The following is a 15,500-nucleotide window of genomic DNA, read 5'->3' on the forward strand; positions in this document are numbered from 1 at the left end:
CATTTTTTTTTTTTTTTCCTTCCTGCTACACAAGACTTTTTGATGAAGGTTCAGGGATAACTACAGTGAAGTAAACTAGTGATCAACTTATGAGCAGATAATCTGAGTTACTTTCTACTGGGCTTTCAGGGCTTCCAGCTCCCAATGCCTAACCCGCCTCTTCTGATGGGTGCCCTCAGGGCTGTCATCCAGTGTTGCACAACTCCAGGGGCATGGCTTACATTGTGTCTAAGTACATGTGTCTACTCCACATGTGTTCTGTGCAGTCCTCATAGTACTGGTGCCCGCCTACCATCAGCCACAGAAGGTCACTAGCTTAGATTAAACATGAAGACTCAGTTGAGATGCAAAAAATTGAGAAGTTCATAGATGGACAGGAGTCCTCTTTCCCATGTTTTCCAAATTTCAGTTTCTTGTCTTGGGCCTTACGTTTTCCCAAAATGGATAATACCAGGAATTGTTGATATGGCTTAGGGGTGTTATTATTCTTTGATCCCTGGGTCAGTTACATCAGAGCACAACATAAGAACCCCAAAATCTGGATATGAGATTTTCATAGTCTCAGGGGCATTCACTCAACAGCCATAATGGTGTGTACTTCTTTCAATGTTGTCTACCTCAGGAAATGGCACCACCATCCACTTAGTCATTTAAGCTAAATCCCAGGAGTCATTCTGGACCTCTCCATCTCTTTTCCCTCTCATATTCAATTGGTTCATTTATTTATTACTGTACTCAACAAAAATTAATTGAACTCCATATTTTTTGTCCGAGCACTCATTAATATTTTTGTCCATGTCTACATCTATGCTTACATCTAGATAGATAGAAGTTTCGCCTCAACTTTTCTAAGGAGGCCATCCTTTCTTCCGTGTTACAGATGAGAAAACTCAGATCCAGAGAGGTTAGGATGAGAATTAAATGAGATCTTACATGTAAAGCACTTCAAAGTGCCAGCACATAGCAAGAGCCCAATAAATGTTATCATGTATTAGATTGCCTCCTAATAAGAAAGATAAGACACTGCCCTTGCCTTCGTGGTGCCTAGTCTACTGGAAGATATAGGCTCATGCAGGCGATTACAAAACAGTGTGTTATAACAGAGCAAGTCCAGGGTGCTCTGAAGTATCAAGAAAGACTTTCTAGAGAAAGCACAGTGCCACACAGTATGTAGCACAGAGGCACGTGTAGAACACGGCAGGTGTTCAAAAGTATTCCTTAAATATGTAAACAAATGAATGAAGTATCAAGGTTGATACCTGAAGGTTAGGTAAGATTATGTATAAAAGGGTTTGGGAAGAGTGTCACAAGCTGTAGTAACAGCAGGTGCAAAGGCCCAGAGGCAAGAGGCTGTGTGCCACGTTGGAGGAGCTGAAAGTCAGGAATGGCTGGAGAGCAGAGTGCTGGGAGAGGAAAAGGAAATGAGGTTGGAAAGATGAGTAGAGGCCTCCTGGTCATGGAGGCGTTGTAAACCCAATGAAAAAAAGTGGCAAGTGTTAAGGGACATGATGATACGATATTTGGCTTTGAGAAAACCAATTAGGCTGCAGCATGAAAAGCCAGTTAGAGGATGGGGAGTAGGAGTTAGGAAGCCAGTGCAGAAGGTCAGGAGTGAGACAGCATGGGCGTGAATGATGGTGTTGGGGATGGGAGTAGATACGAGAGACGTTTAGGAGGTGGAACCAAAAGACCTTGAAGATGGGTTGGGTTTGGGGGACTAGAAGAGATGGAGTCAGGGTAACAATTAGGTCTCTTCCTTGGGAAACTTCGATGTATTTTGCCAGTTCTCTGAGAAAAGAACACATGAAAAGATGGGTAAGATTGCAAGACATCTGAGGAGGCATAGCTAATACGTTCACTTCTGGACACGTGGAGTCTGAGGGGCCTGTGAGACACCGAAGAGGAGATTCCCACTAAGCGGATGGATACGGGGGTGTGGGTCTTGGGAAAGAATCTGGCTAGATATGAAGATTTGGAAGTTGTTACGGTATAAGTGGTACTCAGAGCCATGAGATTAAGGAGGGTGCCCAGAAGTGTAGGCTGAGAAGAGAAGGGGGCCCTGAAAAAATTTCTGAGAAATATTTAAGGGATGGCAGAGGAAGAGACTGAGAAAGAGCAGCCACAGAAGCTGGAGAAAGCCAAAGAAGAACACGGGCTCATGAAAGTCAAGGGAGGAGAATGTTCAAGAGGGGGGTAGCTGTCCTCTGTGGCAAATGCCACTAATGGGTCAAGTAAGAGTGTAGCCCGGTGGTTAGTGTGCAGGCTTTGGACTCAGACTTCCTGGGCCTGTATGGTAGGTCAGGAGAAGCACCCACCCACTCGAGGCTGCATTACTACATGTATAACTCACAGATGAGAAAATGACACTTTCAGAGCTCAGCATGTATCTGTGGCCTATTTGGAGTTCAGCTTGGTCACCCTGACTATTGAGTGAGGAGTACGCCTGAGTCCAAGCCCATGGGGTCTTCCCTTGGGGTAGTCCCACCTGGCCCGGGATCTAGAGCTACAGAGCCTGAACTTTGTTCACAGAGCCTCGGCAGACTGCATCATCAGCTAGACCAAAACAAGCTTCTGCACAAGCGGCAGCTGGCAGAGTGTCGGCAGCAGGAGAACCTCATTGAGAACCTGACCAAGCAGCGGGATGCCCTGCGGGCTCAGCATGAGGCTTTCCTGGAGCAGGTGGGCTCTTCCTGCTGCCTGCCCGGCACTGCTCCTCTCTTGGAAGAGGACAACCCCTCATAGGATGCCCAGAGGAGAGGATGGGTTGACTTCTCATGAAGTCTCCTGGGGGAGGGGGTAAAGGTAATAAGATGGCTTGGGGTATGGTCCCTTAGGGGACCCTAGGAGAAGATGATCCCTCCTGGAAATACACTGAAGAAAGAGGACATTCTGGGAGCTCACTTCAAGAGCCCATCTCTCCTCATTCAGATGGGCAAGGCATTTCTGGGGCCCCTGAGCCAGCTGCAGGTGGCTGACTTTGAGGAGATACGGAGCTATCGAGCGCCACCAGAATCTGTGGTCCAGGTGACTGATGCTCTGTGTGACCTCTTCCACCGCGAAACAGGCTGGGCCAGTGCCAAGCAGCTGCTATGCACTGAGGATTTTTATCAGGTAGGGAATGTGGGGCGCAATGGAGGAGGAGAGTAGAGGCATGGAGGGGAGACTTGGCAAGGCTGTGGGGCAAGGTTCAGAGCACCTATGTCTTCCCCCACCCTTCTTAACACACACTCTCCCAGGAGCTGGTGTTCTTCCCCAAGGAGAAGATGACAGACTCAGAGATGATAAAGTTAAACCTAGCTCTGAAGGCTCCAGGCATGAGCGATGCAGCCTTGCGGGCAGTGAGCACACCTGCAGCAAGGCTGGCAGCCTGGCTCTGGGCCGTTCTGTGCTACGGGCTGGCACGGCGCCGAGGACTGCCCACAGGCCTGCTGTTGCGGCAGGTGGAGGCGACACTGGCTCGGGAGCAGGCCCGCCTGGGCCAGTACCAGTTCCAGGCCCAGGAGATCCTAGCGTACAGTTTGGCCCTGTCCAAGAAGCTGGAAGATGCCCAGGCTTCCCACAAGCATGTGGCAGAGAAACTCAGCCAGGCTCAGTGTGGCCATCATCACAGGTGGCCCATCAAGGCTGCACTGCTCACGCCCATGCATTCCTGGACTACAGAGCTCCAGGTAACCAGCCCCTCCTAGGCTGCCCCCTAAAGTCCATTTTGGCACCACAGTCCCACTCCTCTGCTCCTCCCCGTGCCCTCACTGCCTTCTTCTGTCCCACTCCGCCCTCCTTGCCACGCTTTCCTCCACACCCTGCCTTGCTCCCTCTCTGCCAGACCCTCTGCCTCTACCCTCCCCGCTGGCCTACACACCCTCTGGTCTTCCCTTCCACACCAGAAGTTGAAGGGGCACTGCACGACTGTGTTTGGAGATGCTGTCTTGTGTTCAGCTGCCATCAGCTACCTGGGTCCCTTCCCACCAGTGCGGCGCCAGGAGCTACTCGACAAGTGGCTGGCTCTCTGTAGGGGCTGTCAGGAGCCGCTGGGCCCAGATGACGTGGCACAGGCACTGAAGCAGATGCAGAAATCTGTCATCACGCCACCAAAGAAACCCCCGCTCTCCACACGCTCTCCCTTCAGCCTTCTGGCCTTGCTGAGCTCTGAATCCGAACAGTTACAGTGGGACCGAGACCTGAAGCCCCAGGCAAAGTCAGCCCGCCTGGCAGGCCTACTTCTGCGAAGTCACACTCACTACTTCAGTTGCCGTTGGCCCCTGCTGCTTGACCCCAGCAACCAGGCCCTCATCTGGCTGAACCCACTGCCTCTAGAAGAGGCTGGATGCTTGGCCACAGGTCCCACCAAAGGCAGAGGTAAAGCCAGGGATAGTAAACCCAGTGCATCTTGGGTGTCTGAGCTGCCCAACACTCTCAGCCACATGTGCTCTTCCCTTTCATAATGAAGACACTAAATTTTTATGGCCAGGGTATCCCAGATTCCATCAGCCAACATGATATTTTTAAAAAATATTTATTTATTTATTTTGGCTCTGCCGGGTCTTGGTTGCGGCACGTGGGATCTTTAGTTGCGGCGTGCAGGATCTTTTAGTTGCAGCACGCAGACTCTTAGCTGCGGCATGCGTGCGGGGTCTAGTCCCCTGACCAGGGATCGAACCCGGGCCCCCTGCATTGGGAGCACGGAGTCTTACCCACTGGACCACCAGGGAAGTCCCCAGCCAACATGATATTAATAAATTAGGTCACATTTACATTTTTGGGCCCATACTGCAATGATTCTGAATCTACGTGGCTGACCATGATCTTCCGCATCCTGATCTGCTCAGCACTATTAGAAACTTGAACTACAACTCAGAGCTTTACTACCCAAATTTATCGCATGTTCATGAATTCTGGGGAAATATTTCTATCGGTCCTGCTTGGATCAGGGACCCATCTGGGTAGAGCATCAGAAGGAGCATTTCCTAGGGGAAGGGAGAGTGTTTATTTCCCAGAAGAAGGGGTTGAGGGTTGTACTGGTAAGAGCAATAGACATCTAGAATAGAAGGTGTATAATAAATTTGTCTGTAACAGGGGCTCTATAAGCAGACTATCTGGGTCAAATATCTGTCCTTTGTTAGCTGTGTGACCCAGGCAAGTTATTTAACCTCTCTAAGCCCAAGTTTATTTGCCAATAAAATGAGGGTCTTAATTATACCCATCTCATAAATTGTTGTGAGTATTAAGATAATTCATGAAGAAAGAGTTCACACAGTGCCTAATACATAATAAGTTCTCAAAAACATTAGTCATTATTACTACCAATATATTACTGCTGTCATTATTACCGTGCATCCCTTGGCTGTCCAGCACAACTTTCTGTCTCTCTGTTGTTCCCATACTCCATTACAAAAACGTCCATTATACAGCTATCACATGTGTATCTATAAATTAATTTACCCCCTCTCTAATAAGAGACACCCTGAAAGAAACATCTAGCTGCTATATCCAATTCTGAGTCCTGAAACTCTGAATGATGTTTGTTGCTCTTGATCAGATCTGGATGTGGCTCTTCATGATTCTGTAACCTATGCTACATGACACGCTGAATCTCACCATACCAATACACCTGATATGCAAAGTGAAGCAAAATCAAATCAAGATAACTATAATAAACTTCTGTTTAGAAACTTGGAAAGGGTAAGAAGTGCACGCTGTATATTGGTCTCTAGCATGTACTGTACAATGCTAGACAGATACAGTAAGACAAATGATTAGCATCATTTCACTGGCTAATGGAACTCACTGGAGTGAGTTCTTGGACAGCCAGTTCAGCTGCCCTGAGTTCTGATGAATAGCATAATTTTCCTTGCCCATTGTCCCCAGGGCTATCTGTGAGAGGAAAGTTGGGCAAAAGTCCCCTGTTCATAGCCGTTATGCCATAAATGTCCACTTCCTATTGGAATGGGCATGGGGGCTTAGGATTTGCCTTAAAATTAAGCAAACACAGATCACTTGTTACCAGATGGGAGATTTTCCAGCTAATCCCTTAAAATCTCTCATCTTTTTTCCTGCAGATTTCATTTGTAAGGACTCTATTAGCTATTAACAGATGCCAGAAATCTTGATACAGTCTCATTATTGAATTTAAACCCCAGCTTCTGGCTTCTGTCTCTTAACATTGGTTCTGGGGGCTCCACAAATTCCACTAAGCCTTAGTGTAACTGTCATCCATCTAAACCTTGGCCTTCACCTCAGAGCTGTAGTAAGAAAATAGTCTGAGTAGTGAGCTTAGGCTAACTGGCCATGGAGTGGAGCCCCTATTTGGGCTGTATGCAAATCAAAAGGGGGAGGGAGACTATTTCTTGTCAAGCAGGGAATGCATAGAGAGAAGTGCTTCGGATGAACCTGGAGGCTTCCCTGATTTTCCAGGCTCCTCCAATAGCCCATAATTTCCTATTCCATGTGACATGATATACAGAATCATTTTTTGTAAATCAGCAAGTTGCATGAGTATCTGATCATGTGTGATCTGAAATTTCTTGATATGAGAAGAAAGGAATTCCCTGAAAGTTTTTTCTGGAGGTTGTTTCTCTCATCTAAGTAGAGAAGTAGCCAGCATGCTCCAGTATTTTCTACTAAATCCACTGAAGTTCAGTGAGCACATGGTCCAAGTCCCATGAGATAAGCTAACTTCTTACCCACCACACAGCCTAACTACCTTCCCAGCAGGGAAAAGAAAAATCCTCATTTGCCCTTACTCCCCAGTGTGCTGTACCAGTTAGGAATGCTCTCACTGCCAGTAACAAAAATCCAGCTCACCATGGGATTTATTCATCTCACATTATAAGATGGACTGGGATAAACAGGTACAGGGCTTAAGTGTTGACTTCAAGCACCCAGAATCTTCTACCTTTCTGACCTATGATCCTTGGTATGTTCATTTATCACATTGTAGTGGGTTGAATGGTGTACACCCAAAAGTTATATCCACATCCTAACCTCCAGAACCTATGAATGTGACCTTTTTTGGAAAAAGAGTCTTTGCAGATGTAATTAAGCTCAGGGTCTTGCAATGAGACCATCCTAGATTTCCAAGGGTTGGCCTAAGTCCAATGACAAGTGTCTGTATAAGAGGCAGAAGAGAAGGCATAGGTACACAGAGGAAGGCCGTGTGAAGATGGAGAGATAGTGGAATTATGTAGCCACGAGCCAAGGAACTCCTAGAACCACCAGAAGCTGGAGGAGGCAAGAAAGGAGTCTTCCTTGAAGCCTTCCGAAGAAGTGCAGCCTTGCCAACGTCTTGATTTTGGATTTCTGGCCTCCAGAACTCTGAGAGAATAAGTTTCTGTTGTTTTAAGCCACCATGTTTGCTATCAAATGCTGCTATCCCTCCAAGCATCGTGTCAGAGTTCCTCCTAGCCAATTCTGTCCCCTTCATCAGGAAAACAAAAGATCTTCCAGAAATCTCAATAGCCAAATGCTCTAGGCAGAATTTGGCCCCCATCACCTTTGTCCTCTGATGTTACTCCATAATTATGTTACATGGCAAGAGAGACTTTGCAGATGTAATTAAGGTTGCTAATCAATTGACCTTAAAATGCCCATTTTTTGACTGGGTTGGCTTCTGTTTTGGTTTGGCTGCTTTGAGTCTTCGTTGCTGCGTGCAGGCTTTCTCTAGTTGTGGCAAGCGGGGCTACTCTTCGTTGCAGTGCACGGGCTTCTCATTGTGGTGGCTTCTCTTGTTGCAGAGCAAGGGTTCTAGGCGGGCAGGCTTCAGTAGTTGTAGCACACGGGCTCAGTAGCTGTGGCTCACGGGCTCTAGAGTGCAGGCTCAGTAGTTGTGGCACGTGGGCTTAGTTGCTCCACAGCATGTGGGAGCTTCTTGGACCAGGGCTTGAACCCATGTACCTTGCATTGGCAGGCAGATTCTTAACCACTGTGCCACCAGGGATGTCCCCGTTTTTTGTTTGTTTGTTTGTTTTTTGATATTGAGCTCTATGAGCTGTTTGTATATTTTGGATATTAATCCCTTGTTGAAAAGATATATGTACGCCAGTATGCATAGCAGCACTATTTACAATAGACAAGACATGGAAGCAACCTAAATGTCCATCGACAGATAAAGAAGATGTGGTGTGTGTGTGTGTGTGTGTGTGTGTGTGTGTGTGTGTGTATATATATATATACATATATATATATATATATATGTATGTATATATATATATATGTATATATATATATATATATATATATATATATATATATGTATATATATATGTATATATATATATATACATGTGCAAATAATGCCATTTGCAGCAACATGGACGGACCTAGAGCTTATCATACTAAGTGAAGCAAGTCAGACAGAGAAAGACAAATATCATATGACACCACTTATATGTGGAATCAATAAAAAAACATACAAACGAACTTATTTACAAAACAGAAATAGACATACAGACATAGAAAACAAAGTCATGGTTACCAAAGGGGAAGGAGCGGGGAGGATAAATTAGGAGTTTGGGACTAACAGATACACACCACTATGTATAAAATAGATAAACAACAAGGACCTACAGTATAGCACAGGGAATTATATTCAATATCTTATAATAACCTATAATGGAAAAGAATCTGAAAAAGAATAAATATATATATACGTATATATGTGTATATATATATATATCTATATATATATCTGAATCACTTTGCTGTACACCTGAAACTATCACAACATTGTAAATAAGCTATACTTCAATACTTCAATAAAACAACAAAAACAAACAAAAAACACCAAAATAATAAGCCTGGAAGAGCACGCAAGTCCCAGATGAGCACTGCAGCCCCAGTGATTTTAGTCTTTTTTAAAATAATTAATGAATTTATTTATTTTTGGCTGAGTTGGGTCTTTGTTGCTGCATGCGGGCTTTCTCTAGTCGCAGCAAGCGGGGGCTACTCTTCATTGTAGTGCGCGGGCTTCTCATTGCGGTGGCTTCTCTTGTTGCAGAGCACAGGATCTAGGCACGCGGGCTTCAGTAGTTGTGGCTTGTGGGCTCTAGAGCGCAGGCTCAGTAGTTGTGGCGCACGGGCTTAGTTGTTCCACGGCATGTGGGCTCTTCCTGGACCAGGGCTCGAACCCATGTCCCCTGCACTGGCAGGCGGATTCTTAACCACTGCACCACCAGGGAAGCCCGATTCTAGCCTTGATTTTAGCCCAGTGTAACTCTGAGCAGAGTGCCTGATCCGGCTTCTAAGCTACTGAAGTGAGAGATAATAAATGGGGTGTTGTTTTTAGCTAAGTTTGCGGTAACTTGTTAAGCAATAGGAAACGAACATACCAAATTGTGGACCTGGCAACCTCCACTTGCCCACTTCTTGAACACTTAATATTTTAAAAAAATCCTTAAAATTCTTAAATTTCTTGACAATTAAAAAAATAAGTATTTATGTTTTCCAGATCCTGCAGTAGAGGAGGCAAAGGAGAAGGGGGTTGCAGACGGCTGCTGGTCAGCTAACCACCTCGTGCACAGCACTGTCCATGACGTGGCTAAGGCCACAGTTTATGGCCTTTCTCCTACAAGTTGTTACTTCCAGGCACTGGCCTCTACGCTAGTGATGACTCTTGTAGTTGTTAGTGACAGACTTTGCTTAGGCAAAAAGGGAAATGCACTGACTCTTCTAACCAACCTACAGAAAAGCAGAAATGGAGCTGATTTCAGGGGTGACTAGAACCCCTCCCTGGAATTTTAGAGTAGCAATAATGAGAGCTACCCTTTATTGAGTGCTTGGTAGGTGCCAGCAGAGTGCTTTCTATGCATTGTTCCATGTCATCTTCACAGTAACCCTGTGAGGTACTCACTACTATCAACCCCATTTTGCAGATGACGGAATTGCGTCATAGAGAGCTTAAGTGACTTTCCTAAGGTGTCTTCTCGCAGAACTTCCTTCATGAGCTGGAGCCCTTGGGTGAACGGGGCTCCCCAGGAGCCTGAGTCCCTCCCTGAGAAGAGCTCCTCTTCATCTTTCTGCCACAGGGAAGGGCTTCAGGAGAAATCAAGGAAAAGAGTCTAAAGAGGAGGACGCGGAAGACGAAGGTGATGAGAGCGATGAGTGTTATAAGACAAAAGAGCAGACGGCAGAAGAAAGGGGAATCGAGGAGAAGAACAAGGAAGAGGAAGCGCAGCAGGAGCGAGAGGAGACAGAACAGGAGGAGGGGGCGGGGACTGAGTCGCAGTCCCCGCCCCCTCCCGAACTCCGCGTCTTCTCCGGTGCTGACCCAGAGCTGGGGCCTCAGCTCCAGGAGGCAGCTGCCGGTGGTGAGAACTCGTCCCCTCCACCCGCGTGTCTCCCGTGTCCTCCCCCTACTCTGTGGCCCCACAGGACTCCAACACCCCAGTCTGACCTCAGCTCCCACCTTTACCCTGGGCACTAACTCTGTGGAAGAGCCCTGAGGGAGCCATCCTGTCAGCCGGAGGGGAGCAAGTCGGAGCCAGATTTTGTGCATGGGGGTGCCCAGGTGCTGGCATGGTGGGTAGGGTGTCCTTGCCTCCCCCTCGCAGGCCTGCCGGTGCTACTGACCAACATGGAGCTGGGCCTAGAGTGCCCAGAACTGCAAAGGCTACTGCAGCGGGAACAGCTGTGCCCACCCCAGTTGCAGCCTGGCTTCTGTCTCTATCTGAGCACGACCCTTCCCCTCAGTTCTTTGGAAAAAGGTGAGGCCCAGTGGGTAAGTTGCCGGAACAGCTTTGTGGGAACACCAGGGCCTGAGCTTCACTCAGTCAGTCTGGCCCAGAGCGGGCTCAGGACCGTAGCAGGGAGCCATGCTCCCTGTGCCTCTCACCCCTGGCTCTGCCAAGGGGAAGAGGTTAAGTGTCTCCCATGTGATTCCAAGTGCTAGGCTGTGAATTGCTGAAAGGGCTGAACGTGCTGGACCTGGGCATGAACATGGAAATCCTAGAAGAACAGCTGCTGTGTGAAATCTTGTGCACAGAGCGTCCTGAGCTTGAGAGCCACTGGCAGGACCTGAGGATCAGATTCCTGGATGCCTGGGAAGCTGTGCAGGCTGCTGAGGTGCTTGGGGGGTCCAGTCTGCGGGCTGGGATGAGCTTTGCAGGGGCCCAGGTACGGGGGTGGAGATGAGTGCTGCTGATTGGGAGCTACGTGGGAAAGGGCCGGATCCACGCAACAGGCGACTGTTTGCAGGAGCGGCTGCTGACGACGCTGCTGCTCCAGAACCCAGGGCATCAGAAACCAGCCAAGTTCCTGCGAGACATGGTGAGGGCCCAGGCAGAGCTGTGTCGGCTGCGTGCCCATTTCGAGGAGTTAGGAGAGCTGCGGATGCAGGAGGTGGCATTGTGGGCACCCTATCGGCATGTGGTCTGGCATGGAATGGCCATTATAAAGGCTCTTAGCTCACTGCGGAACCTGCTACCGCTTTTCCGTATGAGTCCAGAGAACTGGCTGGCAGCCACCAAGCGGGCTCTGAACAGCATGAAAGGTGAGATTCATCAACAGGAAGAACTACCCTGCCGTCTGCTGCAGTTAAAAAGACAGCTGACCCTCCAGCTACTGGGCAGTACTGTTGCTACACTGGGCCTGACCCAAGTACCCTTGGTGGGTGCCTTGGGTGCTCTGGCTCTGCTGCAAGTGGCAAGGAAGGCACCAGAGCTGGAGAGGCTGGCCCTCTGGCCTGGACTGGCAGCCTCTCCCAGCACAGGCTACAGAAGACCAGTCCCAGGTGTGGCTCGACCGGCCTGGCTAGGGCTGAGAGCCTGGCACGAATGTGAGATGTTAGAGGTACTGCCCCCATATGCTGGGCTGTGTGCATCCCTGGCAGGCCACTCCAATGTTTGGCAGGCTTACTTGTCACTGTCATCCACAGTGCTAGGTCCTGCACCGGGGCCTGGGACTGACCCATTCAGCCTCCTCCAAAAGCTGATCCTGTGGCGTGTGCTGCGACCTGAGTGCCTGGCCAGTGCCCTGGCAACCTTCACCACCAGCCTCCTGGGCCGGCCCCTGGATGAAAACCTGTGTGCTCCCACCATACCCTTTGAACACAGTCAGGCTACTCAGCCCACGCTGATTTTGTTGCCACCACCTGGTCACCCCACCGCCACTGTGCATCCCCTGACCGTCATCCAGAAACTGGCTGCCAAACATGAGCAGGTTTGAGCCTAGCCTCTTGGCCACAGAGCCACCGGGCTCTTAGGGCTGGGATGGGGTGTGGGTCTCCCCTCCCAGCATTCTCATGGATCCTTCTGGATTACTCAGGGACTTTTCAGGTCATCTACGGCATTACTCTGGGTCCCTTGGGTCACCCTGGGATCCCTTTGAGTTACTCTGCCATTTTGCTGTTGGTCCTCAGGGGCAGAAGCACCTGAAGGTGATAGCTCTGGGCTCTGAAGCCTGGGACCCGGTCTCGGTTGTGGTCAGCATTCTCCGCAAGGCTATGCACAGCGGGCACTGGCTGGTGCTGGAGAACTGTCATCTGATGCCTCACTGGCCAAAAGAGCTGCTACAGCCCTTGCTGGGGCTGTTGGCCAGAGCCAAGGGTGGGTTTGCTGCCTAGAGATGGCTTCTAGGACCCTATCCTACACTTGGGCCTGAGCTTGAACTCAGATCTCATGGCTGATCCCCTAATGCCCTTTGTTATCTGACTCCTAACCCCCTAGCCTTAAGTCTGATCTCTAGGCTTATGTCTGACCCTTTACCCAGCGATTGATCTCAGCCCCATGTCTGACCCCTAGTGGTCTCGGACCTGGAGTTAGAACTGCTTTATGCTCAACAAGCAAGAGAGAATGTGGCCACTGTCCACAGAGATTTCCGTCTTTGGCTTATTGTATCTGCAGAGGCTATTACTTCCTTACCAGGTGAGGAGCTTCCCCCCTTAGGCTCTCAGATTGGAGTGGGGAGGTAACTGTATTGTGCTGACTCAGCACTTTCCTTCCTCCCTAGCTGTGCTGACTCAGCACTCCACGCCTATTTTCTGGGACCAGTCCCTGGAGCTGGGCCATGTCTTGGTCGACAGTGTGGAGCTAGTCCAGCAAGGACTCTGTGTGCAACCCCCAACCAGGGTGCTGCCTCTGCTCCTCCTACATGGCCTCCTGCTACACCGGCAGCTCTATGGAATGAAGCTGCAGGCTCACAGGGGGTGCTGGTGAGGGACCCCACCCATCCTACTCTGTCAGTCACTCAGCAAACACTGAATATTTTTCACATGCTGGGATTCATCTCTGGGGAGCTCCAAAATGTGAGGGCAGGGGGAAGTCAAGGAAGGCTTCTCCAAGGACTTAGGGATCTCGCTTTGAACTGAGTCCTGACAGCAGAGGCAGATGAGGTGGAGATGAGGCCTTTCTGAGCAGAAGGAACTAAGCTTAGCAGGAGAGAGGACTTCAGTGTGGCTGACGTGGACATGCTGGGGGTTGAGTGGGGAGAGGCGAGGCTTGTGGTAAAGGGCCTTTAAGACCATCACAAGGGACCTGATTGGATCCTGAGGACAGTGGGAAGCCACTGAACGGTTTTAAGTAGAAGACACATGATCCCATCTGTCTGTTGGAAAGATCACTCTGGCTGCAGCCTGGAGAATGGACCAGATGGGGCAGGGCTGGAGGCAAGCATAATAGTTTTGGGAGGCTCTGGCAGTCTTGAGGAACGAGATCATGGTATGGGAGGTAGGGACTAGGGTAGTCACAGTGGGGAGAGAGTAAATATGGGCTGAGGAAGAGGGAAGAGTCAAGGATGGCTCTCAGATTTCTGCCTTGGACAACTGGGTGGGTGGTGTGGGAGGAAATGATGATTTCAGTTGAAAGGAAGTTGTATTTGTGGTGCCAAGTGGCGATGACTAGTGAGCCCTCGTGGGTCTGGAGCTCAGGAGAGAGGTTTGGGCTGGAGAGAAAGATGTGAAAGTCCTCAGCATATAGATGGTTTTGAAACCCTACTTCCTGCTCTCCACCCCCAGGAGTCAAGTGACGCTGACCCGGGTCCTGCAGATCCAAGACCAGCTGTGGGCCAGCCTGAGCAATCCCAGTGCTGCCATGCAGGAGCTGGCTGGTGAGACTCCTCCTGTCCCCCATGCAGTCACCAGCCCCCAGGAGAGCCCAGAAAGGGGTAGGGAGGGGAGCACTGAGATGGGGACATAATCTACGACTTTGGTTTGGGAGGTGGTGGAAACTGGAGGGGCTGTAACTGAGGGGCTCTGACCTCATCCTCAGCTTCAGTTTTCTATGGGGGTCCTGTGGGAGACGAGAAGGACAGGGAGGTCCTGACTAGCCTCACGCAAGCCTGCCTGAGCTCCAGCAGCGGGAACCGGGCCCAAGCACACACACCCCAGTGTCTGCTGGCCACTCTGATGCCCAGCCCAGGTAAGCTCCAGTCAGGTATCTGCGTTGAGGTGGGGAACAGCACAGTAATACCACCTTGCTCAAGGGAATATAACAGAGGTACCAATAAAGGTGTAGAAGGGGGCAATATTCACAGTTATGGGATGATGATGGCTTAAAGTGTCAGAGAAAGGCCTAATCCCTTGGGTCTGGGGTGGCAAGAGACAGTCTTCTCTCTCACCCCTCACTCACCTCCACCCCCAAGAACTAGGGGAGCTGGATGCTATGGAAGAGTGCAAGACCCAGATGCACCTACTGCCCACACCACCTGAACCCCGGACCTGCGGACTGAGTGCTGGCCCCCAGACCTGGCTGCTGCGACGCCAGAGTCGCGCAGTCCTGAGCGCGCTGCAGCGGTGTTCGCCCACTTGGGTTCCGGCGGCCCGCGGAGGCTCCCGGCGCGCCGAAAGGCGGCTGCGGCAACGCCTGGTGCAAGCCAAGCGGAGGCTGGAGTCATTGCAGGCTCTGCTGACCGAGACCACTCGCCAAGCTGAGTCCTGCGCGGGGTGGGGGGAGCTGGGGCTGAGTGCGCCGCGGCCTCTGGAGGGCTTCCTCAAGACGGAGGTGCTGGAACTGAGCCAGCTGGTGGGCGCGCTGCAACGGGACCTTGACTGCCTGTTGCAGCAGCTGAAGGGCGCGCCCCCGTGTGCCTCCCGGCGCTGCGCCGCGGTGGCTCACGCTCTCTGGACTGGCCGCCTACCCTCGCCTTGGCGACCCCACGCGCCTGCCGGGCCTCAGCCGCCCTGGCACTGGCTGCGACAGCTGTCGCGCCGTGGGCAGCTGTTGGTTCGCTACCTGGGTGTGGGAACCCAAGTACCAGAGCGCATCTTTCACCTGTCAGCCTTTTGCCACCCTCGCCGCCTGCTGCTGTCACTGCGTTGGGAGGCTGCCTTCGCTGGGGTTGACCTGACGAATTTCCCTGGTTGCCCAGGCTCTAGCTCCAGTCAGCTCCCCCATAAACGTCAGGAGCTAAACAGCCCTCTGCACCTCCAGGTATCCTCGTGCTGCCCCTTCGTTTCCAATTCCGCCCCTTGAAGTCCCTGATTACACCTCTTCGTTACCCCACCTTGCCTCTTCTTGGTTTTACTCCCTCTAGCCCCATCTGCTTCTCTGATCCCGCTCCACCACGACCCCTCA

At 50.4% G+C, this 15,500-nt stretch overlaps 1 protein-coding gene across 1 annotated transcript in view; it reads left to right on the forward strand.

Annotated features, from left to right (window-relative positions):
* Positions 1-15,500, forward strand: part of DNHD1 (dynein heavy chain domain 1) — a 74,271-nt gene that overhangs the window by 58,343 nt on the left and 428 nt on the right. Inside the window, 14 exon segments of the mRNA XM_068556821.1 lie at positions 2,530-2,679; positions 2,929-3,111; positions 3,237-3,668; positions 3,885-4,356; positions 10,020-10,301; positions 10,545-10,697; positions 10,877-11,055; positions 11,188-12,150; positions 12,350-12,536; positions 12,732-12,854; positions 12,940-13,141; positions 13,943-14,034; positions 14,196-14,345; positions 14,569-15,356. Of these exon segments, the coding sequence (XP_068412922.1) occupies positions 2,530-2,679; positions 2,929-3,111; positions 3,237-3,668; positions 3,885-4,356; positions 10,020-10,301; positions 10,545-10,697; positions 10,877-11,055; positions 11,188-12,150; positions 12,350-12,536; positions 12,732-12,854; positions 12,940-13,141; positions 13,943-14,034; positions 14,196-14,345; positions 14,569-15,356 (4,356 nt within the window).

This window comes from Eschrichtius robustus, chromosome 11 (assembly GCF_028021215.1).
Source record: "Eschrichtius robustus isolate mEscRob2 chromosome 11, mEscRob2.pri, whole genome shotgun sequence".
NCBI classification, from domain to species: domain Eukaryota; kingdom Metazoa; phylum Chordata; class Mammalia; order Artiodactyla; family Eschrichtiidae; genus Eschrichtius; species Eschrichtius robustus.